Below are 26,749 nucleotides of genomic sequence, written 5' to 3'. Positions count from 1 at the left end.
AGGAGAGAAAAGTTAAATTGAGTTTATTTAATAAATTTTTGATAAGTTTACACTAAGGACTAAACTGATAGGCTTTTTGTACATACAATGTACTTGAATACCGTTCAAAATGTCGTTCTTTTTTTTAAGAACATTTTCAACTCAGATGAGAGTATAAGCCCAGTTAAATGGCTGGTGTAAGCAATTGGAAATCAATTAAATTTTCCTTCACTTTGTGGATTAGAGTTTTAATTTGCAAAATCAGGGAATTTTTTTAAAATTTTAATATAGTTTAAATTTAAATAAATAACATTTTAGTATAATTTTTATTTTTATAACATTTTAGCGGATATTCGAGTTTTCCCATCTTGACTTTCATAAATTAAATGATATTTGTAATATTGCAGAGTTTTCTGAACCTCTGAATTTCAGTTTAAAGATTATTCCCATTTTTATAAGTGCAAAATAGACTTTTATTGCATTTTTAAAATGCGACATCAGATCATTAAAGATAAATTTCAACCTGGCAGAGCTTTTAATAAATCAAAAGAAGTAGCTACTCTAATTGCGTAAACAAGTACTCAACTTGTTTTCGCTGCTAAAGCTCTGCAGATAATTCCCATAAATATAACTGCTGGTGTTCCGAAGAGTATGATTGTAATAAATAGAATTAAGATGAGTGTGCTGCGTTGCCTCATGTTCTTAATTTTCGGAGCACTGCTCCTAAGAAATGCAGCGTCTGAAGATAATAAATCCCAGGACGACAAGGAGCAACAACATCATCTGCCTGATGAAGTGAAAAATTTAGACGAATCTGTGGAACGCATACGACGACAGATTGGAGCCTTTGGTTATGGCGTTGGTGTTTTTGGAGGAAGGCAACTGGCACATATTGGTAACCCCTACTATGGTGGTCAATTTGGCAATCCCTACTTTGTTCAGCCCTATGGTCATTATTTCCATGATCGGAGATTTGGAGGCAACTACGGAGGAGGTTTCGGTGGAAATTTCTACGGACGCTAGACTTTTTCTCTGCCGAATGGCAGTCAATGTCGACTTAATAAAGTTAAACATTAAAAGGTATAAACCCGTTTGGATAAAAGAGTTGATGGAGGGGGAAGGGGGAGTTTACCCAAGGGCAATGCTGAAATTATAAAAATTTCATTTCAAATCACGTTGAGTGACATGCAGACTGAGCACAGGACAAGAAAACTTAATCAGCGATGTTAACGATGTCAGGCTGCGGGAAACAGGATGTCATTCTGTACCATCAAATGGCTCCATTCCGGGTCGCGTACTCGTATTTTATTTCGCTCTCTACTTTCATTTTTTTTGGATTTTTTTTTTACTTCTTTTTTGTATTTTCTAATTCATATGCGTTTCAAGTTTTAATTACGTGGGAAAAAAGCGAATGAACAAACGAGCGGGTGCCATCCAGGGACCCAAAGCCAGGACCACGGGCAGGACTTCTTCTGCCGACTCCGTTTGGCTTGACTGACAGACGGAAAGACAGCAGAGTAGCAGAGCAGCAGAACATGAAAATAACAAAATACGCCCAATCAGACCAGCCAGAACGGAAACGAGACGATTCGCAGGGGGGGCAGAAGACGGACGCCCCGACCTAGAGACAGACAACCGCAGCAGACCCGCAAAAAAGGGCAAAAAAATTAAGTAGCGAAATCAGCGGGTAGAAAAAAATATAAAACAGAAGGAACCCGAGCTGGTGCCCCCAGAACAACACAAATACAACAGGATAAAGGCGTTGCATGCCAAGGATAATCCGTGCAGCGCTGGTACAAAGACGAAACTCGCGACTGACAGAGGCGGAAGAAAAATGGTAGCACGCAAAAATTGTGAACTCACTTGACGTGGCTCATTCTGGCTGAGCTGGTACTATGCACTAGAAAAAATATTATAAGGCTATCACAATTGGTAAACTCTAGCTGGAAGTATTGAAGGAATAAAGGCAGAATTAAACTTATTTTAAAAAAATTTATTAAACTAGTAACTTACTTAAGTAACATAACCCCTAATTAAAAAATTCCATATTTGGAAAATATTATATTCATCCTGATTAAAAAGTTTTGCCAAGATATTGAGAAAATCAAGTTTCGTCTTAAATAAAAAAATCTCCTATAACAACGGAATACTAATTTGAACTTTGTGAAATTTTCACAAACCATTTCTAGTTTTCCATGGTATTGGGGTTATTCTAAGAAAAAATCCTATACACACTTATGTTTAGTCATGTTCCGTGGTATGACTAAGCATAAAAAAATGATGATTTTAGAGCTTTAATTATTTTTTATAATTTATATATATAAACAAGATTAAAAATGATATTTTTAGGGCTTTAATTATTTTTTATAAGTCTTAATATGAACAAGATTAAAATCATTTAAGAATGGTATCTAACTTAAAGATCATAACAAAGATTATCTTTCAGAAAAAATGTTAGTAATTGAAATTAAATATATCATATATATATCATATCATATATAAATATATCATCTTTTATTTTGAACATAATATTTTTAAAAATATCATAAAAGCAGAAGATTTTTGTTCACATTTTTTTAATACTTATTTTTTATTTTTTTAATTAAAAAATAATTTAGTTGAGTAAAAATATATAATATAAAATAATATGTATGGCTCTGCTATAAAGCTGTCTTATACATAACACACAGGTTTGAAGGATAAATATTTCTTCTAGTGCACTCCCCCTCCACAAGCATTCTCCACCCGCTGCCAAACGGCATGACGACGTTGTTTGGTGTTGACGTGTTTGTGTGGGCGGAATGGGTGGTCAGCCCTTGTTAGCTGCGTGCGGCGGCCAAATCAGCGCTCCTTTCGTGGCTTGGCCAGAAGACGTGGCCATAAGCATAAATATGCACGAGCCCCTGGCAACAGCAGCTGGTCAAATTGCTCTGTGCGTGCGTGCGTATTAAAAGGCGGGGATTCTGCGGCACAACAGAAGACCAAAAAAACCAGAATAAATATCTGGGTAATTAACAATTACAATGATGCGAGAAAATTCTGGACCGTTGGCCAGCTCAGCTAGACCAGGTCCTAACGCTTGGCTGCCTGGTTAACGGACTGCTTGAGTGACTGACAGTTGCTATCAGAATGTGGAAGCCTGTCCGTCCATCTGTCCTTCCGGCTATCTGTCCGTCTGCGGTTTCGACCCCTCTTTGCTGTTATTCCATCATGCTGACAATCCCACAGATGCTCAGGCTATTTCGACCAGTGTGAAATAACAATGCGAATAGAATAGGGTAATAACATTATCGTCAGCAGTTTGCAGCGGTCTGGAAAAATCTCCAAACAACTATAGATATTTATAGAAAAATAAAGAAATTCCAGGTAATATGCTTTTACGATTTTAATATATTAAATAAGCATAAACAGACTCTCTTCTTTATATTATAAAAACTCAGTGCATAATTTCTTCGGTTTGAAGAACTTCATCTCCTATTTTTGATACGTTTATGGTCGAATAAATCCAAAAATTGTCTTCCCTTGAGGTGTATTTTTCAGTACACTTTTGACGGTTACCCAATGATTGGCTTGCTGCCTAATTGAAGTAGTTTATTGTTTTATTGCGTTTTCTGTACGAGTACTTCCAACTCTAAGTGAAAAGCAATTATATTAACTTTGGAGTGCCGTGCCTAAATACATTTCAAATGATTTTGGTTTTAACCCAAAACAGCAGAAAAAAATAGTAATATGTTAAATCAGCAGAAACATTAACTGAGTAATCGAATTAGTACGGAAGGGATTATGGATTATGGTATTTAATGCGAAAAATAGATTAACTTTTTACCAAAAAGTCCATTAAATCGTAGCGTGTTTTAATAAACTTAAATTCGCAGCCTGACAGGAATATCATATAAATTAGCCAACGTAGGGGAAAAGCACTCTGGAGCCCCCAACCTCCGACCTCAACACACTTTGGCCAGATTAAGGATGATTTTATTTTGGTTTCGTTGTGTGCACTCCCGCCTACCATGTTTAATTGTATTTGTGGCGATGGAACACAAACACAAACACTCGCACACAAACACACACACACTCTGAAACGCAAACACAGATACTCTCGCACACAGATGGGCATGTAGGCACATCCTGCCGCAAAGTTTCGCTGCTGAAAAATCTAAGAAAAAATCCCTAATTAAACAGTTTGTCAGTAATGCAAATAAACTTTGCTAAACTTTTAGCCCACAGTCAACGAGCGCGTTTCGTTTCGTTTCTTTCTTCCTCTGCTTGTTGCTTATTATTATTCCTGGGTTTCTTTCTTATTTCCAAAAACCCCCCTCTTGTCTTGGAATTTTTGTATATTTTTTTTTGGTCAAGCACACAAAAATGTAATTATTAAAAAATTATGCTAAACACGCAATAAAAAGTTGGTAAGAGAAAAAAATATAAAATTAAGGAAGAAAACCGACGACAGGACAAGAAAAAAAATGTATTTTTAAAAGGCAAACGGTCAAATTTATATATTTGTAATTTCTTTTTTGTTAAACTTTGTTGTGTTCATTTTACGTTTTGTTTTGTTAGCCGCCCGCATGATGGCAAAAAAGGAAAGCATAAAAGAAAGCGAGGCTGGCAACAAGAGCGAAATTAACAATTGTTAATTTGAAAATTGCACACAAATGCGTAATGCGAAAGTTTTTGCGCTCCGCCGACGGACAGCAACCCGTATTCTCCCCCAGAACCCGGACCCAGAATCCCGGTCCCGAACCCGGACCTCTAGTCCGGATCCCGCCAGACTCGGCTTGGCCACTTGTTAAGTGTTAATGAAATAATTATGCCAACTTTGCCCGGTCCAGCCACTGGCCGCACATGGCCCATTCAGCCCCCACTATGTATACAAACACTGTGAGAAAATACGATTCATAAGGAAACTTATTTCTGATTTATAAAATTTTAAATGACCAGCGGGATACAAAATTGTTGTACAAATAATTGATAATGAATTTAAAAACTTACTTTTCCAAATGCCTTAAGTCTAAGTGTATTCTAATATGTACAAAATTAATTATCTTAACATTTTTTTTCAGTGTAACGGGATATACTTTATAGAAACTCTTTAAAGAAAAAACCTTGAATGTTTTAAATACTTGCCGAAGATGTTTTTATATAAAAGATATTAATAAGCTAGCTATTCTTTAAAAAATTATTGTTTTGGTCTTTCATAATCCTACCTATACTTTATTTTTAGTTTAAATATAACCTTTTAAGCCAAAAAAAAGACACTAGTAAAAACAAATGTGAATATAAGGAGTTATAAATGTTTCAAAAAAGTATTTGAAATAAAATATAAGCCAGAACTCGTAATATCAGGGGTTTTTTTTACTCTACAGAGGAAGCTGTAGTATCATTGTGGACTTGGGATGTGCGTATAAACCATGTTCTTATAAGTTCTTCATATCACGCAGCTTTATTTTGATCAGTGCTGCAAGGACACACCCCTCTGAAGAGCCCGTGGGTCACAGGCGGGATTCCCTATCCCTGCAGCCACTTCAGTTTTATTGTTCCCCTCAGCGCCAAGTTGTGAACAATGAAGTGTGAGCTGGACTGTGCCCACTGCCAGCACTTCTCGTACTGCCCCCTGCTTATTGCTTTTTTTAATTCGATAAACTGCCCTCGGAAGACTCTGAGGAGCAATGGCAGCGACCTTGGTTTTGTTGCCCCCGGAAAGCCTAAAAGCAGGCAGCCCCTTTGTGCCGCAGAGGCTTTTAAACGCCTAAGCCGCTTAATTACAACGAGTCGGGGGCACCAGAGTTTGCCAGCTATTTGCTTAAGACGCGAAAATGTGATTAACAAGTGTGAAAAGCCGCCCGGTTCTCCCTTCATTTTTTCTTCTTTTCGTTTCTGCATGTCTTGTTTCCAAGTTTCTGGGCGAGTTTGGGAGGAGTTTAATTTTGCTTGAATAACTTTAATTGATTTAGTTTGGCAGAGTGTGTGTTTGCTGGGGGCAAAAAGGTGGGCTTTCAATTACTTAAAAATTACGAGAATTTTGCTTTATTCATTTTGAAGTACCCAGAAATAAATACATTTAAGAAGATATTAAGCTGTATTAATATTTGAGGGCCAAAGAAATAACTTAACAAGGTGCCTAAAAGTATGCAACAATATATTTTGAATAAGATGTCATTAGCAAATAAGGTGTTACTCATTGCATTGCATACTTTCAGGCACTTTTTTTTGGTGGTTTTAAATAAACTTTTGTTCTTAATATTAAATATTAATATTAATTAATTAAATATTAATAGCTAATTGAAAACAAAACCCTTACATTTTATTTTAAATAAATCTTTATACTCTTGCTGAATATTGACAACCTTTTTCATTTAGCCACCACTTTACCTTCCATTCAACCCATGTATGAGTACAAAATTGATTGAATTTTGCTTTTTAAATGGGTTAAACTTCTCGCTGACAAAGGACAAAGTTGGCAAAGGACTGGCGTAGTTTTTGTTGGCCGCACCAGATGCATCATTATCAAGCCGAATGACAGGTGTGCGCATGCCAATTTGGGCCAGCTCTAATTGAATTTAGTCAACTCCGGGGCTCCGTGTCTTCACGTTTGTCTGTTTTCTGTTTCCTTGGCTTTTCACCGGGGGATCCAGGGGCGGTATGTGTGCCGAAAAACTTTCCTGCCCTGTCATTGTAATACACACCTCGCCGAGCCTCGAATGTTTGGTGGCGCCTCAGCTCCAGCTCCTTTTACTTTTCCATTTCGCTTTCCATTGTTAAGTTGTAGTTGTAGTTGCTGCTGCCGTGTCGAGCAAATCCCAAGCAAGTTGTCTCGACTTCTGGGCCGACTTCGCCATCGACGCCACCACCGCCGCCAAACAATTAACGTTAATGGATCATGGTAACTTTTTCGCCTCTTTGCCACTGTGAAATCCCAGCGGTGCGTGTAAACTGGCAAAAGTAGGGAAAGCAAACTACGAGCCCCGAGAATGGCGAATGGAGAACGGAGCGTCGAGCTCACAGCGAGCCATCAAAGATGTCTTTGGCCTCCAGCCCACTCCTTTTCATTTAGCCCACCTACTTTCAGCTGCTTATGGCTGCAGCTCAAGACTCTGCTTCATATGCAGAGGGAAAAATTGTACCAAATTAATACCGATGCATTCAAAAATATCCCCGAATAGATTGTATTTGTGTAATAAAAAGGTATTTTATTTCATTTTAGGTGTGAAAAAGTATGCAACAATATATTTTTAGCTCAGAAGTAAAATGGATTCATTGCGAAAGACGATTGTACCTAATTCACTGCATACTTTTAGACACCATAGGGTAATTATCTTTTTCTCAGTATTATTCCACTGGTCAAAGGTCTTTTTTTTGTTGACAAAAATTGATACAATATTTTAAATATGCATTTATACTCTTTTATATTTATTATATATTATTTATTATATTCATTTTTTAGTTATAGTGCTTTAGGCGAAAATAATATTGGACATCCTCACAAACATTAGTAAGTATAATATAATACAATTTTAAGAAACATAGGGAAAAGAAAATAATGAAAAGTAAGCATTAAGAAGATAAAAGTATAACTAATTGATTTTATTAGTTAGGAAGTAATTGTGGAAAATAATAATGAGCATTCTCATAAAAAACAAGTAAGTAAAGGTAAGATTCAAGAAACATATGTAACATAAGGTAAGGAAAAAAGTTAAAGGTAAGTGTTAGGAAAATAAAGGTGTAACCAATATATTTTATTCGTTGAGGAACAGTTATAACTAAATATAAATTCCAAAGTCGAACTTTTCAAAATTGCACCAACTAACATATATGTTAGATATAGCTGCTTTTCAAAAATCTTCTGGTAGTGATTTATTATATCATATTCTTAAGTTAAGAAAGACGAAGCATAGTTCTTATTTAAATTTAAATGTTTCCAATATTCAATTACCAATATCCAGTTGATCCCAATATATTACAACATTTCCCCCAGTGGATCCTCCAGTGTCCTTTCAGCTGCCTTGGCAGGATGCTATCTGTGATAGACAAGGCTGGCACGGCCCCTTTCGACACCGTCGCCAGCCGGTTTTGGCCAAGTTTTCTGCTGTCTTCTGCTGTTTTGCGTGGCTCTCGCTGCGACTCCGTTCGCCAAACTTTTCCTGCTCCTTTTCACTTTTTTCCCCTCCCCCGACGTTACTTTTCTTTTACTTTTCGATTTGTGTGAGCGAAAGGGAAGTTCTAAAGGATGAGCAGCGCGCGCAACTTTTAACACACTCAAGTGTCGTAATTTTGGTTGATTTTTCGCACACAAAACAATATTAATGCTGGTAGTTCCACGGGGCGGGATCGCAGGAAAACCTCCATTTTCACCGCCTTCTGTGCCGCAGGAAAAAAAAGAAGTTAAATGAAAAGTTTTGCTTGCGCTGCAAACACGTCGCTTTTCCTCAGCCTCAGCCGCTTTTCGCGATGCGTCTGACTTTCGGGCTGCGAGTCAAGTTTTCCGTGTGTATACACATGTAGGCTTGGCTGGGCAAATACGAGAGTGTGTGTGTGCGACAGTGCAAGTGTGTGGGTGCACGTCGCACCCAACTATCGAGCAAGTTTTCAACAAGCCTCCCCACCGGGAATAGGCAGAGTTTTACTCTGTCCCAAAACTAGCACCTTTGCACCTTGGTTTTGTTCCCTTTAACTAGTTTACTATTTAAAGATCCCTAAGTTTTTGATACAAAAACCATTTTAAAACACCCCTGAACAATATAAAAAATAAATATTGGCGGCTTATAAAATAAATAAAAAGGCAGGGGTGCTAGTTTGTAAAGAATGTATATTCATACACATAAGAAATATAATAGATGGGCGCTCTGCGATTTCTGTGGATCCCCCGATGGAATTAATTATAAGAAACACTAAAGTATATATTTAAATATTAGAAAATCTGCATCATTTTATACTCCAACTTTTGTTTTGTAAAGATTATGTACAACTTCAATATAAATTCAACAAATATCTTCCAATATAAAATCTTCATATATATTACGTATACGCAAAGTTGTCTTCACGTTGTCTACAATATTTGGATCATGTTAGAAATCTAGATGTAAATTTGCATAGATATGCACCATTTTATAAAGATATATCTTATAGATTATGTATTATTACAAATAAAACTAGTACGACTTGTGCATACCAAATATTACGTATACGCGTGGTGATACCAGACGTAAACCTACAAATATTTAGTGTTGTGCTAAGAATACTTAACCCAAATTAGAACTTCTCCGAAAGGTTTGTATTTCTGAGCTTTATAATTTTTTTATGCTAAGACATTTTGTCTTCCTATAGCTCTCTTTGGTTTGGGTGTCTTCTAAAGCTTCGTAACTTATTAAATTATAATTAATGGCCATTATTACGCCTCATCGTTATTATATTTTGCCATTTGGTGGCTGTTGAACAAAGCAGAGTTTATTAGAATTTGAAAAACCACAATCTAGACCACTGTGCTAAGCAGCTAAAGTGAATGGGGTAACGGCGGAAGTCGCATCGTCAGGCACCAGAGAACCGCTCAAGAGGGGCAGGAAGTATGCGAGTGGGGGAATTGTGGGTGGTGGGTGGTGCGTTGAGGTGACTGGGCGGATGTTGGCTGAAAAAAGTTTGGGCGCAGCTTAAAAGTTATTAGCGTTTTTGGGGCGGGCCAGGAGCAGAAGAAGAGCTGAATGAGAATCAGAAGCCGGCGCATCTACGCAGGCAACCAGAAAGCACTTTCGGTTTGGTATGTGGTGCGTATGCACGGCGGGAAAAGTAATTATAAACCATAATATTATATTATATTTTAGGTTAAATTCATTTTAAAATTTTCTTTTTTTTATTGCTTATTAGAAACTTTGACAAGATTTCCAAATTGTATATGTCAAAATAATTTTAAATCTTAATAAGGGGTTTAAATAGGACTTTTTCCTGAAGGAATTTCAACCGGATTATGGTTACAGCATATTTTATTGATATTAATTATCGAACTAATTTAATGATTTTTTTTAAATATTTAAGTACCTCTATTAAATAACTACATTTGAAGATTATTTTAAATGGTATAATCGCAAAGGTAAGATAACTATTTTCAAAATGATTGCTTCACACTTTAAATTTAAATCATCAGATTTAAGTTCTTGTTGATGAACATAACCACCATTTAAATTGGATCATCTTAGGGAACTTATAATCACTTCAGATATTGTTATAAAACCTTCTTAGTATATACAGTCATTTAATGGTAAAATCGTTTGTGGGAATTTGATTTATATTTCATTCTCAGTTTTAAGAGGATAGCTTTATATATATGATTATTTCTAATACAGCAAACTGTATTATTTAAAATATTATTTCTCAGTGTGGGGGGGTTACCCTGTATTCCCCAATTTTTGTAAGTGGTAGTTGAGGTGAGCAGTCGAAAAATGCCACCAGGCTATACGGATTTCGGGGCGGCTGGGGGCGTGGCAGCCCTGCCAGCTTGGCCCTGGTATTCATATTTGTGTTTGAGGCTTAGTACGTTATTAAGTTGTTACGTTTGGCCTGCTACAAGCAAAAACAGCAACATTAGCACCACCAACAGAACTCAGCGGGTGGCGGATGGGTTGCCCTGGGTGGTTTTTTGGGTGGTGCGGGTAGTCGCGTGGGTCTCGCGCTCAACTCTCACAGGTATTGCGTGATATTTCAATTTGTTTTTAGTTGTAAGTGGCTTAAAATGATTTAATAACTCATCAAGGGATTTGCTTGTTGTTAGGTATTTACTTTAGTTTTCGTTGCCGCTGCCATTTCCCATTTTCCTGCTGCTTTTCCTGCTACAGCTACTACTATTTGCGCGGGCTTACCTCAGTCTAGAGTCTTGAGTTTTGGGTCTGGGATTGGGATTTGGTTTCGGTTTTTTGGGTTCTGTGCCTCCGTCGGATCGACTTATGGCATGTGAAAGTTTTTAAGTAGTTTTGTCGTTTCATATTAACGAAGTTTCGTATTAGTTCTTGCGCTTTTTCGCTTCTTTGCCATCATTAATACAAATAACAAACTAAACTCTGAATATTTGTGTATGGTTTTGGGTAATGGGGGTTTTTTGGGTTTCTCAATTTTGGCTGCGAGCAACTATGTGCTTTCAACGCCCCCGAAAAACCCCAAATGCGAATGTTTGCCGTTATAATGAGCAAAATGTATTATGCATGTTGGTATTTGTGCGCGTACGCGTGTGTGTGTGTGTGTGCACATAGTTTTGCGGCAACTGTGTAAATATTTTAAATGCCGCTTTAGACCTAAATGCACCCCAGGGAAGCCGCCAGCTTTTCCACCTCATTTTTCCCAACCCCCTTTCATCATGACTTCAAATTATGTGAATACACATATGTACGTGGCTGCATTTGTATCTGTGTTCTGTTTGTATTGTTTTTATACCCAAATATCGGGTATATTTAATTTATAACCGATAAATGGTGAAACACTATTTGAGATACAATTTATTTGGAATTATTTTGCTTCCAAAGCTATAAAAATGAAGTTTAATGGTATCTGTATGGAACATAACATATTTAAGCTTTGGCGCCCAAAATGTTTCTTATACAAGTTATTTTTTTGCTATGCAGTCCATTGTATTTTATTAACTTTTTACGAAATAACATTTATATTTAGATATAAGTGATGACAATAATTATTTTAAAAATGTTAATGCTTGTGTCTTTGAATTTATCCTAATGGTGTGTTAGTAACATGAAATATACTGAAATATTGAATTTAAAGAATCTAAAGGATCTATAACTTATAGTGTGCCGACTTATGTTTATTTCTTAAATTGATTTTGACTACCTATAATGTTAGTAAAGTACTAATCAACCAATATACATTCCAAAAAATTCAATTTAATTTGCAAGATTCAGAAACAGTTAAAAGGTTTGTGAGTTCTGACCAACTTAACAAATATATTTTACCCAATTAAATTGGTCATAATCTGTAGGAAGTCCATTAGGCTCCATTAAAAGTAAGGGAGAATGGGTTATTTAACTTCTACCCACTATCATTAAGTAGTTCAGACCCGCATACAAATTAAATTAAAAACTTTTCCTTTACTAATAAAACTGTTTAAGAAGCAACGAAGTTGAACGGAAGGTATTTCGTAGTCGAAAAAGTGTTAGATCCAGCATTTTTCGCTTGAACACAATATTCGTTTTGGGAGTGAGAGGGTTTGGGTCCGTTTGGCAAATTTAAAATGTGCACGAATTAAGCCAAATCAATTTCAGACCAACAAATTGTATAGGTTGTTTTGCGGGTAGGGCCACTCGAATCCCAGGCCCTCAACCATAGTTTTTCACCCTTTCCCCTAACGCATTGTAACCAGTCACGTAGCACAAATGTATCGAGGGGGCTGGACACGGACAGTAAACTACTGACCAAGAGGCTGGGCCAACAGCAAAAGCAACAGAAATGGACCGAATGGTCGGACGGACGGACAAACGGACATACGGACAAATGGACGAACGGACAGAGTTACGGACGGACACAAGGACCAACGGACAGTTGGGCACTTGGGAAAGCATTCCGTCCGACTTGCGAGAACCCCAGGAAAACCCAAAAGTAGTTTGTGTGTGTTCGTCTGGGGGAGCAACGTAAAATTTGACAAGTTGTGAAATTCTCTGGCAGCCACAGAGCGCACAAAACAAAGTTTTGGTATTCTTTGTATATTTCTATGCCAAAAATTCAATACGGCTAATTACCCATCCAGCATCTCAAACGGCCATTGCACAGTGGGCGGTTAAGTCGATGAATGTCGGCAGGAATCATTCATATAACTTTAATTGGCGATTGGGAATTCGACGGTGGATATTTTGTCGCTGCTTTGTTGGTATCCGAAATATTCAATTAGGCTGATAACTTTTATCGATCGATATGGCCATTGTTTTTAAGTTAGTAGGGCCACCCAAAACTCAAACCGTTATCGATTCCAATTCAAATATCAATTACAAGCAGCTTTTTGAAATGCCAATTTCAATGCCGGTTGGTGACCCAATTTTCATACAAACTGCTCCACTTATTGACCATTGTGCGATCCCTTGACTTTAGGGACCGTATTCTATATGACTGCGTGGATATGTTTGTGCACTAAGAGGAAAAAGGAAAAATACTATCTGCTGAAAAAGAAATTATGAACGGAAAGTAAATTACAAAATTAAATTAGAAATGGTCTAGAAGAAGTCTTTTAATAAATAATAACCAAACAAATCTACCTATCTTCTTAGAGTAAATGATGACAAAGAGTTTATACTTTGTGAGTGAAATAAGCCTTATAAAAAAAGATATTTATTGGGTTTAGGTTATGAAATTTTGTAAATATTACATGACTTTTTTATTTAAGCTGACCAATAAGGTTATGAATAATATATTTTCTGAACCTGTTACAATTCATCAAAAAAAGCAAGAGTTGTAATGGTTCACACTTTGATGAATGTTATTATAATGATGAACAATATTGATATAATCGAACCATAAGTGCCACCCTCAACAAAATAGGTTTCTGAACCTTAGTTTACTTAACTTAGTTCTCTTCGTTACTTTAATTTCGAATAACCCACCACCCTGGCTGACTTCCGAATCTTCTCAATCTTGATTTTGTGGTAAAGTCTGTCCTTGGAAAGGTATTTTCTTTCCGTGCACGTGTGTGTGTGGGCTGCGAGTGCAAGTTTTGGTCGTCGTCTTCATTGTTGGCTGTCCTCGTCCTCGGCGTCCTCGTCACAAAAGTTTCTCCTCCATGTGCCTGCTGGCGGCATGTGTTCAAGAGTTAAGTTGTGTCGAGTGTGACTGAAGGGGGCGAAGGGGGCTCTGAAGGGTCTAGGGGGGTATATGGGGGTCTAAGGGGGTCTAAGGGGATCTGAGGGGGTCTAAGGGGATCTGAGGGGTCTGAGGGTCTGCGGTGTTCTTTGTGTGCTGACTGCACGAATTTAAAGCTGCCACACACTCTGCCAAACTGCTTTTTGACTTCTTGCAGGGGGGCAGCAGGAAAGGCAGCAGTCAGCTAACCAGCTGATTACTTTGGCATTTGTTTGGGCCCACCACAGCGGTGAGAGCGTTGTGGGGGGGAAACTCCCTCCGAAAGGGAAAATCCTTACGGGTATCCTTCGAATCCTTGAAACGTGGAGAGTTGGGAGACACGACGGCTGCTGGGCGTCATGCTTTATTTATTGGCCGGCTACGATGTCATAAAAGTCATACCAAAACAAAGTAAAAAAACCAAAAAAAGAAACAAAGTAACCTTTTCGGGGGAAGCCCCAATAACGGGCGACACATTAGCCGACACTCTGGCTATGAGACAGCGACAATGACATCGCAAAGTGCCCTGTCATAATAATAATAGCAACAACAAACACGGCGCAGGGCAACAACCATAACAATTAAGCTATATCAAATTGAAAAAGTTACTTTTTGTCTCGCAACCTGTCATTACCACGGGAATATAAAAAAGATTGTCGTTGGGGGAGGGGTCGCCAAATGATGATTAAGCAAAATGCGCCTCGATGTCAGCATTATAGATCAAAGATACAAGCACGGTGAAAAATGATGCATATATTATGGAATCTATTTTTATTGCTTATAAAATAAGTTAATTTGGGAACAGTCCTAGAAAAATATGGCTAAAGTCCATACAACAGGTGTCTAAAAGTAGGCTAAATAAATTTGTGTTGTATTTCTAACAGATTATGTTTTTAAAATTAGTTTTCTATAACTGTTATTGTTTTTTAAAAGAGTTTGGAATTATATTAATAGATATTTTCTAAGATCTGCCTTAGTTGCTGTTTTAAAAAATCTAGTTTTAGAAATACATATTACAAATCACTTCATTAGATGTCTAAAAGTATGCTACATATTTTGAATTTTGTTCTTACATGTACCATTTCTGAAGTTCCTTTTCAGGAGTTATAATATTAGTTTTTAATAGGTTTTCACAGATGCTATAAAGAGAAAATCAAAAATTTAATATTTTAAAATCACTTTCTTAGACATTATTTTTTTCTCTGCACAATCGTTTACACATAAACATATTCACGTTTATGCCTTCACAATGGCTTTGCCCTTAGCCCTGTTTTATGGCCTAGCAAAGCGTAAATCAACGCTAATTAAATAAAAAATTGCTGAGCTATGGGTGAGAAATGGGGTAATTGACTCGCCCTTTTAGTTCGTTTACCAATATTAATACAAAACTTTCTCATTAAGTGTCATAATACGGTCGAGCAAATGTCAAAACCAACTTTTTGTCGGGCCAGAATGACTTTCAGAGTCGGGGTCCTTTTTCCCCCCAGTCCCTTCGCATTCGAGAAGTCTCGCCAGAAGTCCCGAAACAAATACGTTTTTAATAAAGCGCATGAGTTGCATACAACGATTGCGATTGCCGCACTAATGAAAGAGTTAATTGAATTTTGTGCGCGTGTGTCCACAAAGTATTGGTTGCAAGGCAGCGACTGCAAATATGATTATAATTATTAATTAAATCGGTATTGTGTTGCACTCAGCGGTGGGTTTTTCTTTAAACTCGCTCTCTCCATCTCACAACTTTTCGCCAATTCCGGAAAAGTGTGAAAAATACGAAGGAATGCGGGTGGTGCAGGATTAATTGCAGTTCAACTGTTTCAATCGAGAGGTTTTTAATATCGTTTAGTGGTGAATGAAATTCACTTTCAAAATGAAAATAAAAAAAAGCACATATTCTTTTATTAAACTTCAAACGCAATATATTTTATCTCTTTAGAATATGAGCTTTAGAATATCCAAAAATATTTTCAAAGTATATTATAGTAACTGAATTTCTTAAATGAGTTTAGATAAAATTGAAATTCCTATTTTCTTATTGGTTAAATTCACAGCTTTTCCTGAAAATACCTAAGCTTAAATCCTTTCGATAGATAGAGCTGAGAACTTCTTAGAATTCAATGAACACAATAGGTTCACTGCTTCAGGGTTTGACTGGCTAACATTTGCACTTGTTCCGGCCAAGTTGAAGCATGCCACATAGCCTTTTCAAAGCGTATTCAGGGATTTGGGCTTATTATTCACAAGATGGCAGCTTGACCATTTCCTGGTCCGGTCGATTGGCCAGTCGCCGTTATCTCCGGGCTTTGGCTTCCAAGAATCTATCCAACTGCCCAAGCTCCTTTCTTGACCATTGCCTTTTATCATTAGTTTCTATTTGAGTTAAGCTCTACTCTAGTGGCCGGGCATTTAATTAACTCAACTCAAAGTTTGAATTTGACTTGCGTAAATTAATACATTGGCCATGTTATTGGCCTCCTGTTGAACTTGGGAGGCCAAAAGACTGGGTACCACAACTATGCCTCAATCTCATCCCTATTTTCGACCCGATTCGTATTACTTGGCATCTTTGGATGAGCTGACTCTCTGGCTTTTTGGGGAAAAACTTCATTTACCACCGAACCCTTATCAACTTTCGCCACTGCGAACTGCGTTCAGCTAACTTTGCTTATAAATTTCATTCGAGTCATTTGTTGACACACAGATACACCCGCACACAGACAAGGACTCATCGAACACAGATACTCACGCAGACAAATGCACACAATACAAAAGTCGCAAGTCGCGGAAATCGCGAAAAGTTGTTGAAGTTATCTGGGCAACGCAATTTCTTGTTCTCGTTCCGCTGCCATTGTTTATAGTTCGCCTTTGTATTTGTAAGTTTCGCCCGAATGTGCAAATAGAATTAAAATGCGACGGAGACGGAACTAACCCAATTCTGATTTCTCATTGCAGGGGTCCTTTGTTCGACGTGATTGTTGAGGGTTTTTGATTGGGGATATTGGCCATGGGAAAAGGTTATAATAGGGGAATCAAATTAGAAACAAATTTTAGAAAAATATTTTATTTTTAACCTTAATGGAACCAATTTAAAAGATTAGTAAAGGTTTACATTGATTTTATGTTTTATGTTATAGCTCGGGGTCCCCAAAATGTACCTTAGAAAGTAAATATACAGTACTATAAATGCAATGATAATAAATTTTAAAAGTGTCATTTAAGTGGATTTCGCTAAGGGTGGATTCTTAATTTTAAGTGGGTAGTTTTATAAATATTCATATATTTGTAGAGTTTACTTGGTAGTTAAAAAAAGTATTATAAAGGAGATCTATATTTTAAAACAAGGAAGAACGCTATAGTCGAGTACCTCGACTATCAGATACCCGTTACTCAGCTAAATGGAGATATGCAAGCAGCAAAGCGAGATTAAAATGCGCCACCTACCGGCGGTATACAGATTTAAGCGTTATGGGCGTTAGAGTGGGCGTGGCAAATTTTTTTTTTGGACCAATCGCTAGGTATTGTCGAGACCAATACATTTCAGTTAAAATTTTTTATCTAGCATGAAAATTGTGGGCGTCACAGGTTTTCGCGGTTTGTGGGCGTTAAAGTGGGCGTGGCAAACTTTTTTTTGGATCAATCGATAGGTATTGATGAGAACAATACATTTCATTTCACATTTTATTCTAGTATCAAAACTGTAGGAGCCACAGTTTTGGGCGGTTTGTGGGTGTTAGAGTGGGCGTGGCACTGTGCTGAAACAAACTTGCGCTGCGTAAGAAGCTCAGGAATCTGCACGCCAAATCTCAATAGCCTAGCTCCCATAGTTTCCGAGATCTCAGCGTTCATCCGGACGGACAGACAGACGGACAGACGGACAGACGGACATGGCTAGATCGACTCGGCTAGTGATGCTGATCAAGAATATATATACTTTATGGGGTCGGAAACGCTTCCTTCTGCCTGTTACATACTTTCCGACGAATCTAGTATACCCTTTTACTCTACGAGTAACGGGTATAAATAGACAATTTTTCATAGAAAAACCGCGCAATAAAACAGAACTAACAACTTAAAACTATTGCTTTAAAATAGTAATAGGTAGGATTTACTATTAAAAACCAAATCCCTCTGCCTGGGGAATTTAGTTTCCCGTAAACCCACCAGACATAAGCAGCTTACTGGGTAGCAATTAGTTGTGCAACCCCTATTCAGCCCTTCCCCCTTTACCCTCTGCACTTGTTAATCGGGCAAAAAGAACTCGACGACACCCACAAACAGCGGGCCATGACTTTCCTTTATGACAAATATATTCATTTCATACTCGTTCAAAGGCAACAAATCGCGTGACACGCTGACAGCGGTACTTGGCTTTGTTTTACTTGTTTTTATTGTTTTTCTGGTTTTTCTTGTTGCGGTTGTTGAGTGGAGAGTGTAAAACTCAACTATTGTCTTCATTTTTCTTGCAAATCATGCAAGGCAATCTAAAATGTTGACACATTGGCAAACACATACCCGTCGACAGGGGCACATCGACACATCCTGTAGAACATAGTATACATATATACCAAAGGGAAGTGAGTACTATACATATAGAACAAGAAAATAAAGGCATCCGGCGCCTTTTTTGCCCTCTGTCACTCAAGTTCAAGGTTCACACGCTGTCGGTTAAGGTTACGCTTTTATGTGTATTATCGCTGAATTGTCACAAGTCTACGCTTTGTCTCGCAACGAGCGCTTTGAAAAATTACAATAATTGTTATTTACGCATATCTGAACATGAAATGTGTCAATTGGCAACCAGCGAGCTAGCAAAGCGAACAGAACGCAACAACGTGGCGTATGCGTAATGTGTGAAAAGGGACACAAGGTCTGGCAAATGAATGGCGGAATGGGTGTGTTTCAGGGTGTTTGCGGGTGTTTGCGACGAATGTCAGACAAGTGCTGTCAAGCCTTCATAATTCGGTTCATAAAGCGATTTAGGTTTAAGCATATAGGGGGTGTTTGGAGTCCCTGGTCAAGCCACAAAGCCAGATTATACAATTTTTTCCGAACTTGTACTCGACTTGAGTAGGTTTAACAGGCTGAATGTGCTGCCTTTACACATTGATTTTCGTATTCAATTTATATGAAATTTTTTATACAGTTTTTTAAAAATTTTATTGGCTTTCATTGGCGAGCTTTAAATTAAACGCTGCTGGTATTGAACAGAAATTAAAGAATTTTTTGTGTGAAAAAGTTTATAAAAAATTTTAAGCCGGTTTAATAGCATTAATTTATCAGCATTCTGGTTAATCAGCTTGTTTTATATACATCAAAAATATAGTAGAAAAAAAGGGTACACCATATTCATTGTTATATTTGTATTTCTGCCTCCCAACCAAATTGATTGCTTCATCTAAATCGTCTAAATTAGAACCTTTTTTTGTCTTTTCATATTTTTTATGGTTGTTTTTCAATAAATCCATTTATACAGCCCTCAATTAGCGCGCTTTAAATCAAACGAAAATGGTGTTGGCATTAAATTCAATCCACATTGACCCCACATATAAATAGGAAACATCGACGACTCTTTGACTGGCAGTTGTGTGTGAGGCAGTGACGCGGTTTGTCGATTGAATTAAATATAAATATCATATTTTCAGCGTTGAATTTTAAATATATTTAAATATTTAAATATGCTGTTGTTGCTGGCGGTGGTGCAGACGATTCTGCTGCTGGGCACGCACTTGAGTGGCGCGTCGGCTGTTGACAAGGATGTGGCACCAGTTGGCGATGTAAAAACGGATTTGCTGTCATTGGAGCAGGAAATTGGCGGCTCTTCCGTGTGGAATCTGCATCCGGCGGTGGGGCGGGGTCGCCGAAGAAGGCGTGGCATCTTCTTTAGCGGCGGCATCACCGGTTATCCCTTCCTCAACTGGGCCAATGGTTACCCATGGTCTGGCTATCCTGGCTATAACTACTACGGCTACTATGGCCAACAATCGCCTGGTTACTATGGCTATGCCAGTGGCTACTATCCCGGTTATCTGGGCTTACAGAAAATAATCATCGGCTAATGTGGTTTTTTTTGATTAGAAAAACCTTTTCAATTTGTGAGATTATAAATAATGCCCAGGCAGCAACACCACCAACGACGACCCTTTCGCAGTTTGTTATTTCACTTATTGTTGCTGCTTTTAAATTAATTTGCCGGACACAAAAAGTTGAGGGAAGTTGAAGAGGGCAGCAACATGAAATTGCACAATTTATATTCATTTTTAAGGGGCACACAGATTTTGCATAAATCATTTTCGCAGCGACCAAAATGAAACGCGTAACATAATTTTTAACCCTTGATAATTTTTTATGACAAGCATTTTCGTTATTTTTCCTCCACGGTGGGCCGCCGCGAAATGCAAATAAAGCGGATCAAAAGTTTGCTGTTAAAAGAAGATTAATTGCAATTTGGTGGCAAGACCTGGAAACATTTCGAACCCAACTCCACAATTTTACCCCATCTCATCCAACCCACGAAATCCCCCAGACCATTCGCGGGGTGGTTGGTAATTAAATATTTTTAAGCTGTAAATGGTTTCCATTTGCCTGATGCTGTGTTCTTATTTTGTATTTGCAATCAATAAAATTCATTAAACGCCCAACAATAACAGCCAATAACAACGGCAACAACAAGGGCAGACAAAAAAGGGAGCAAGTAAAATGTAAAATCAAATAAAATACATTCCTCGATGGTCTTAGTTTCAATTGCCACTCGGCAGTTGTAAATTGTTCTTCTATAAGTGCTGTCCTGCAGTTGTTGCAGTTTTGCAAGTGGCCATTGTTTATTCGCTCTGTTCTATAATCATTTTATTGCCGAGGTATGCTGATTTTTTAATCAATTTACATAATTTATGTATTTTTTATGAACTTCACTCCCAACGGCGGCTGAATGGCAAAACGTATTCGGTTTGTGAATTGTTAAAGCGCAGGGAGTATTTCAGTTTTGATAGTTGATCTGCTATATTATTGAATTATCCCCGAACAAGCAGTTGTCACGTTGTAAATCATTAAAAATTAATTATTGATTCAACAGGGCTTTATTTACAGAGTTGGCGATTTTATCTCGAAAGTTACAAATATTTCCATAAATTAGCTAAATGGTGTTTAATTTTCGCTCTTCGAATTTCTGAAATTATGGGATTAATTATTTAGTAATCTGATTTAAATATTTGCAGCATTTGCTTTTAATAATATTTTAAAAAATCATTAATACGTTATACTAAAAATATTTAACACCTTTTTTATGAATTTGTAGAGGGATACATTTTTTAATGACACTTAAAGATATTATTTTAAAAATATATTTAAGTAGGATTCTCATTTTTAACATAACCAGTTTCTTAATTAATTTAAATATTTTTAAGTAGCTCTCTAATTGTAAATGAAACATCAGGCTTAAATTACTCAACTCCATGTAAATATATTTTTTTAAGATTTCCTGAGAAGGAAACCCAATTTCAGTTAATGAGTATTTTGGGAAATTTAAAAACTATAATTAAGTGGTTCAGCAATTAGTAGATCACACGTGTTTCAGTGCTCCGGCCCACACCCGGAAATTCCATTCTCGACTTAACCTTTTTTTGTTAGCCACCTGTAATTAATAGTTTCGAACTGACCATTTTTTGGGCCGGTGATACTGAGAAGGCGGTCCGAATTGAGGGTATTCGAAATTTTAATAGAGCTGTCAGTGCCTGTGCCACCGCCACTTTTCCAATTTTCCACTTTTCCGAGTGGGCGGAACGACCTCCAGCTGGCCTTCCTGCCGTCCAGTCGTCCATCCGTCCAATCAGTCATCCGGGAGCTGAGCTGCCTACTCCGGGCACTTGTGCCCATTGTGCTTGCTTTTCATAATTGAAACGAGGTCAAAACCAGCGAACCTCATTAAAAATTGAATTGTTTAATTTTCATTTGATTTAATTAAGTTATTTGTTGGTCAATTAACCTTTTTTCCGCTGGTCGCTGTTCCGTTTGCCATTGTTGTTGTCTGACATATCAATACAATGTACTATGGAGTATATATGTAGTACATGTATGTACATCTTTATATATATTCATCGGATGCAGTTGTTTGTGCTGACATTATATTGTTATTGTTGTGATGATTGCCCTTTGCCCCGAGGAGTGGGCACTTTTTAATGCCTACTTGCAATTATGTGTGCTGGGCTGGCGCCAACGTGTTGAAATTTATTAATTAAAAATACTTTTCAATTAAAGTTAATGCGCTCAGCATTTATGTAATTCTATGTGTAAATACGCTGTAAACTCTTGAAACAACATATTATGAAAATACCGTGGCCAGCCAATTAAAGGGGTTTTCCGCTCTTCTTTTTTTTTATGGGCTTAAAGCCCATGCCCGTTCGCCATCCGTTGCGATGTCAAGTGTCTAAAGGCCACTTTTCTTTTTTAAGCCTTTTTTGTTATGGCCACGGTTATTTTTCACTTAGCACTTAGCGAGCGGCTTAAACTGCAACTCAACTCCGGCTCAGCCCAACTCAACTGCGCCGGAGTCTGGAGACCGGAGTCCATAGTCTATCTCATTATGCTCAAATGCACTTGCAAAGGCTGGGGGTTCTGAGCTGCTCACAGGGCGATAAACAATATTCATGATTATGAAAACTTGTGCGGCGTTCGCTTTCGCACTTGAAATCTGTGAGTAGCGAGGGTGGATTGCACAGATCAAGGGCTAGAGTAAAGTACTTTTAATTTAAATCCTTCGTCCTTTGTTCTGGGCCAAGGGGCGATGGCAGGCTTCTATTGTGGCATACTTTTTATGAAGAGTCTTGGCCTCGTCAGAAGGTTAATTGTTCATATTTTAGACTAAAATAATTAAGCTGCCTGGTCATGAATAATACTTGAACAAAAGTCGTTACTTAAAGGATTTATAAGGAACAAAGTGTCGAGATCTGGGGATCCTTTTAGTGTAAACTTTGTACTGTAAAGATACATAACATTGGTATAAAGAAAAAAGAGTTGTAAAATATGGGAAAACCTATATATCATTAAAGGTACTTCTTATACACAGCAGCACATGCATGTGTACAATACCAGCATTAATAAAAAATCTTTATAAATCTTTTAAAGTCATATAAAAATTGAGAACCTTTGGTTAATCATAAAGAAAAGTCATGATAATCTTTCAAGTACCCAATTTTCGAATAAGTGTACTTATACGCCCACTTAAAGCTTATATTAAAGCTCCGCTTTCTATGGCTACTCCCACTCCTTGAAACCTTTGACCTTTGATGCTGGATGCCATGGCCGTTTGAATTGTACTTGATTGCCGAAATCTAAGAATCCAGGAGTCCGACAATCCGAGAATCCTAGAATCGGTTTACGTTGCCAATACGCTTCGAGCTGCCCTCCTCCGGGGCGGCTGACTGGCTTTTGGGTGCCTTTGGAGGAACTCCATTAAGCGAACGCACTGGGTCGGCTTCAAGTAATCCAGAGCTGGCTATTTTCTCATCCAAAGGCTCCCGGCAATGACCACATTTACAGAAACAGATACAGATGCAGCCACAGATACAGACACAAATGCAGGAGCGGATACAGATACAGCTAGAGCTACAGATGCGGATGTGGATGCGGAGATACGAGGGCATGTAGATGTGCACATATATTTTTGGGCAAAACATCGAGGACTACTGACTCCTTGCCGCAGAGGCCAACTGAAATGAAGTGTCATTGTGATAGAGCAACGGCACTGCAGCTGCATCAGTGCAGCTCAGTTCAGTTCAGTTCCGAACTAGCTGTGCAGCTTGCGGAGGATGCAAAGGATCCACGGGACAGGACAGGACAGGTCCGGACAGGACGGGACAGGACGGGACAGGACGGGACGGGATGGGGCCAAAGGACGACCCGAAGGACTCGCGCTCTGCCCGGACGACACATTTACACGCACTGCTGCAGCTGCTGCGCTGCCTCACGTACTCGGCATTGTGACAAATGGATTTTCGCATGAAATCCCCAGGATTTCTTCAAGTGTAATTGCGCACGCTAAAAGCGAATGCGAATGCGGATGCATTTGGCGGCATTCCGCTCCCCAAAAATGTAGAAACGATAGATTCGACTAAAGGATACCCGGTGTTGAATATGATAAATATTTTTGATCTGATAACCGTAATCACAAAACCTGTATGTCTGCTAAAAGAATTGTTTCTATATTTCCAATTGTATCTTTACGAAAACACAAAAAAATGGCTAATTACACTAGCTTAAAAATAATATTTTGAAGCTGCACCAAGAATGATGATTGTAGTTCCTGGTAGAATTGATCCGATAGATCACGAAAAAAGTAAAAAAAATTGTATGAGAATAACTGTCCTTAAATGTTTTTGTTAAGAAAACGTTTTTAAAATCACCGGGTTTTTAGTTAGATCTTAAAATGCGCCTAACCAATTTAGGTGATATATGATACTAAATTATTAGAGGGTAAAAAAAAGTTAGAAATAAACAGACACAAAGTTAACATAAATGAGTCAACAATTTTCAGTTTTGGTTAAGCAATGATTCTCAGCTCATATATATAGATAAATATATATTTTATATTTTACTGCCAATATTCCAGCGGAAAAGTTCAAGTTTTAAAATCAATTTCTTTTTAATTTTCTGACAATGTTGCCTTGTGCCTAGTACCCAAATACCCTCCTGTTCATCAAGTACCTCGCTAAAGTATGCGGATTTGAGTCCACAAAATGAGCATTAAATTTCATGCACTTGGGAACGTTTATTGCTCTCGCAGGATAATTTTTCAGCGTTGGGGGCTGTCTAGGGTTTCCAGGGTTCCCAGAGTTCTTCAGTTGGCCTGCAGCATGGTCGCCCAGGTGCGACTACGGGCGCAGAAGCGGAAAACCCGGCTGAGTCGTCCCAGAACGGCGCACGGGAAGCTCAAGGATTGGGCGAGCATGTGCAGCAGCAGGCTCCATCCGTTCATGAGGAACTGCAGTGTGTCCAGTAGGTTCTCTCGAAATGGTGTACCCACAAAGAGCCGGGGATGGTACATGTATCTGATCGCCACCAGTTGCAGTTGCAGCGATAGCATCAAAAGTTCCTGGATCAATTGCAACATGGCCGCCACATTGGCCAGGTAAAGGAAGACCGCATACAGCAACATTCTCACAGGAAGGCTCAGAAATAGTCCATAGGTCACAAGTCCATTGCCCAGATAGTTGACCATTCTCTAAACTCAAACTTATGGCAGCACCACACACAGAAAAAACTCCACTCAGCAGCAGGGAACTTGAAATTCGAAATGCAAACTTCGCCTTTGGTGCGTGCTATTGCCTGCGATTGGAGTTTTTACTTGGCTTCACGTTTTTGTTTTCGATTTGCTGCCCGGCTTTGACAAATTTGTAGTAAGCTACTTTGGCAAAGGTGTCGTTCTCGTTTTATATTTTTTTTTATTTTTTTTTATAGCGAGCGAGAGTGAGACCATAGCTCCTATATCGTAAAAGTACAAAAAGTTTTTATATTGCCAAACATTACCAACCAGGGGCGACATTACGGGCCACCGAGCCACCCCAACAAATCACGCCCAGGCTATTTGCAGTGAATTGAAATTGATCAATTTGGGTAGTTAGGGGAATTGTTTGGCTTTATGTACGCTGCTGGCAGCTTTAATGGATGAATTCGCTTATGCCATCGGGACTGTCGAAATGGGTAAATTGAGGTTGCCACTCGGGGAACAGGATCTGCTGGAACACATATATGTGTACAAATATATACAGCGAGTTGAGATATGCCCTCAAATCGAATTAACGTTTGCCCTGCGGGACACGTATGATTTTGGTGGGGGGGTAAGCAGCCAAATAATTTAGACAAGTTGATAGGAATTTGACAGCTGATTTTTCGAAAAATCAATTGCAGGCGTTACATATTCCAACCGAGTCAAGTTAATTAATAAATGTATCCTAAGTTAGGATACATAGCACATTTTGTATTAATTTGATACAAGCTTGTAGAGTTATTACGATCGATAGAACTATCGATACTATCGATGGCTTACAAATGAATGGTGTTGTCCCGTTATCGATAGTATTGCTCAGAAAAGAATTTTAATTTTTCATGTGTTGTTCGTTATTTTTGAGTAATAAAGTTGTATTTTTAGCTATATTTAATAAGATACCACGTTAAAAATTAATTTTGATCGATTTTTGTTTTATAGTTTAGGCAATATTTTCAATTGTTTTTTAATATTCGTTCGTTTCTACGCTTGCTTGTTTATTCTCTCTGATTTTCGATAGTATCGATAATATCAATGGAGGCCAGTATCGATAGCTAAGACTATCGACGGTGCCCATATCGATGGTTTCCCAACCTACCAAAAGCATATACTATTATATTATCCGATATTAATTTATCAACTTCATATTCCTGACTCCTATCAAATGTTAACTCGTTATGAAAAATAATAGCTTTAATATTCGTTGTACTCATCCATGATAAAAAGTGTGCCATAAAAATATTTGCATAGCTGTGTATTCATCAAACAATACCTTTTTGTTTTGTGTTATTCATATGGTATATTATTTTGAAAATGCTTTTAGTTCATTATTTTTTAAGAGCGTTGGTATAAATTTTCTGTTGATAGTTTGGAAGGTGAGAACTGAGTGCCAATGCATTTTTCGGATCATAATTTTAACTGTTGATGCACATTTTTTTTGTGCTTGCTTTGTCACCGAAATAAAACCCTTCGATATCGCCGGTTAACATACCTGATACTCGTTCTCAACCCGACAGCTGATGGCATTTGAGTTTGCAGTTGGCTGCATTTAAGCCCCGAACTGCAGTCTCCGTCGGCAAGCAGCTTACGGCTCAGTCCAAACTTTCGGCCCCTTTTCCCTTTTGCCCGGGTCTTGGCCAGTTTTAAGACCCTGCATCTCAATTTCCCACTGCCCCAGTGCCTTGTCTTTGTGCTCATCTG

At 38.0% G+C, this 26,749-nt stretch overlaps 3 protein-coding genes across 3 annotated transcripts; 2 read left to right on the top strand and 1 right to left on the bottom strand.

Annotated features, from left to right (window-relative positions):
- The first annotated feature begins 625 nt into the window (after nt 1-625).
- LOC118877884 (uncharacterized) lies at nt 626-1,066 on the top strand. Its single transcript, XM_036818260.3, has one exon. It carries the CDS (start codon nt 631-633, stop codon nt 1,000-1,002), a length of 372 nt encoding a protein of 123 aa, XP_036674155.3. The 5' UTR covers nt 626-630; the 3' UTR covers nt 1,003-1,066.
- Nucleotides 1,067-19,380: 18,314 nt separating this feature from the next.
- On the top strand, nt 19,381-20,621 carry LOC118877910 (uncharacterized). Its single transcript, XM_065866533.2, has one exon. It carries the CDS (start codon nt 19,470-19,472, stop codon nt 19,848-19,850), a length of 381 nt encoding a protein of 126 aa, XP_065722605.2. The 5' UTR covers nt 19,381-19,469; the 3' UTR covers nt 19,851-20,621.
- Nucleotides 20,622-24,387: 3,766 nt separating this feature from the next.
- LOC108007723 (uncharacterized) lies at nt 24,388-25,200 on the bottom strand. The gene has a single exon (XM_017071474.4). It carries the CDS (start codon nt 25,001-25,003, stop codon nt 24,623-24,625), a length of 381 nt encoding a protein of 126 aa, XP_016926963.2. The 5' UTR covers nt 25,004-25,200; the 3' UTR covers nt 24,388-24,622.
- Between the last annotated feature and the right edge of the window lie 1,549 nt (nt 25,201-26,749).

Source organism: Drosophila suzukii, chromosome 3 (assembly GCF_043229965.1).
Source record: "Drosophila suzukii chromosome 3, CBGP_Dsuzu_IsoJpt1.0, whole genome shotgun sequence".
NCBI classification, from domain to species: domain Eukaryota; kingdom Metazoa; phylum Arthropoda; class Insecta; order Diptera; family Drosophilidae; genus Drosophila; species Drosophila suzukii.
Note: the sequence above shows the minus strand (reverse complement) of the source record. Positions and strands in the feature narration are given on the sequence as shown.

Excerpts from the sequence above, each read along its gene's own strand:
- LOC118877884 (XM_036818260.3), top strand. The coding sequence starts at position 631 with ATGATTGTAATAAATAGAATTAAGATGAGTGTGCTGCGTTGCCTCATG.
- LOC118877910 (XM_065866533.2), top strand. The coding sequence starts at position 19,470 with ATGCTGTTGTTGCTGGCGGTGGTGCAGACGATTCTGCTGCTGGGCACG.
- LOC108007723 (XM_017071474.4), bottom strand. The coding sequence starts at position 25,003 with ATGGTCAACTATCTGGGCAATGGACTTGTGACCTATGGACTATTTCTG.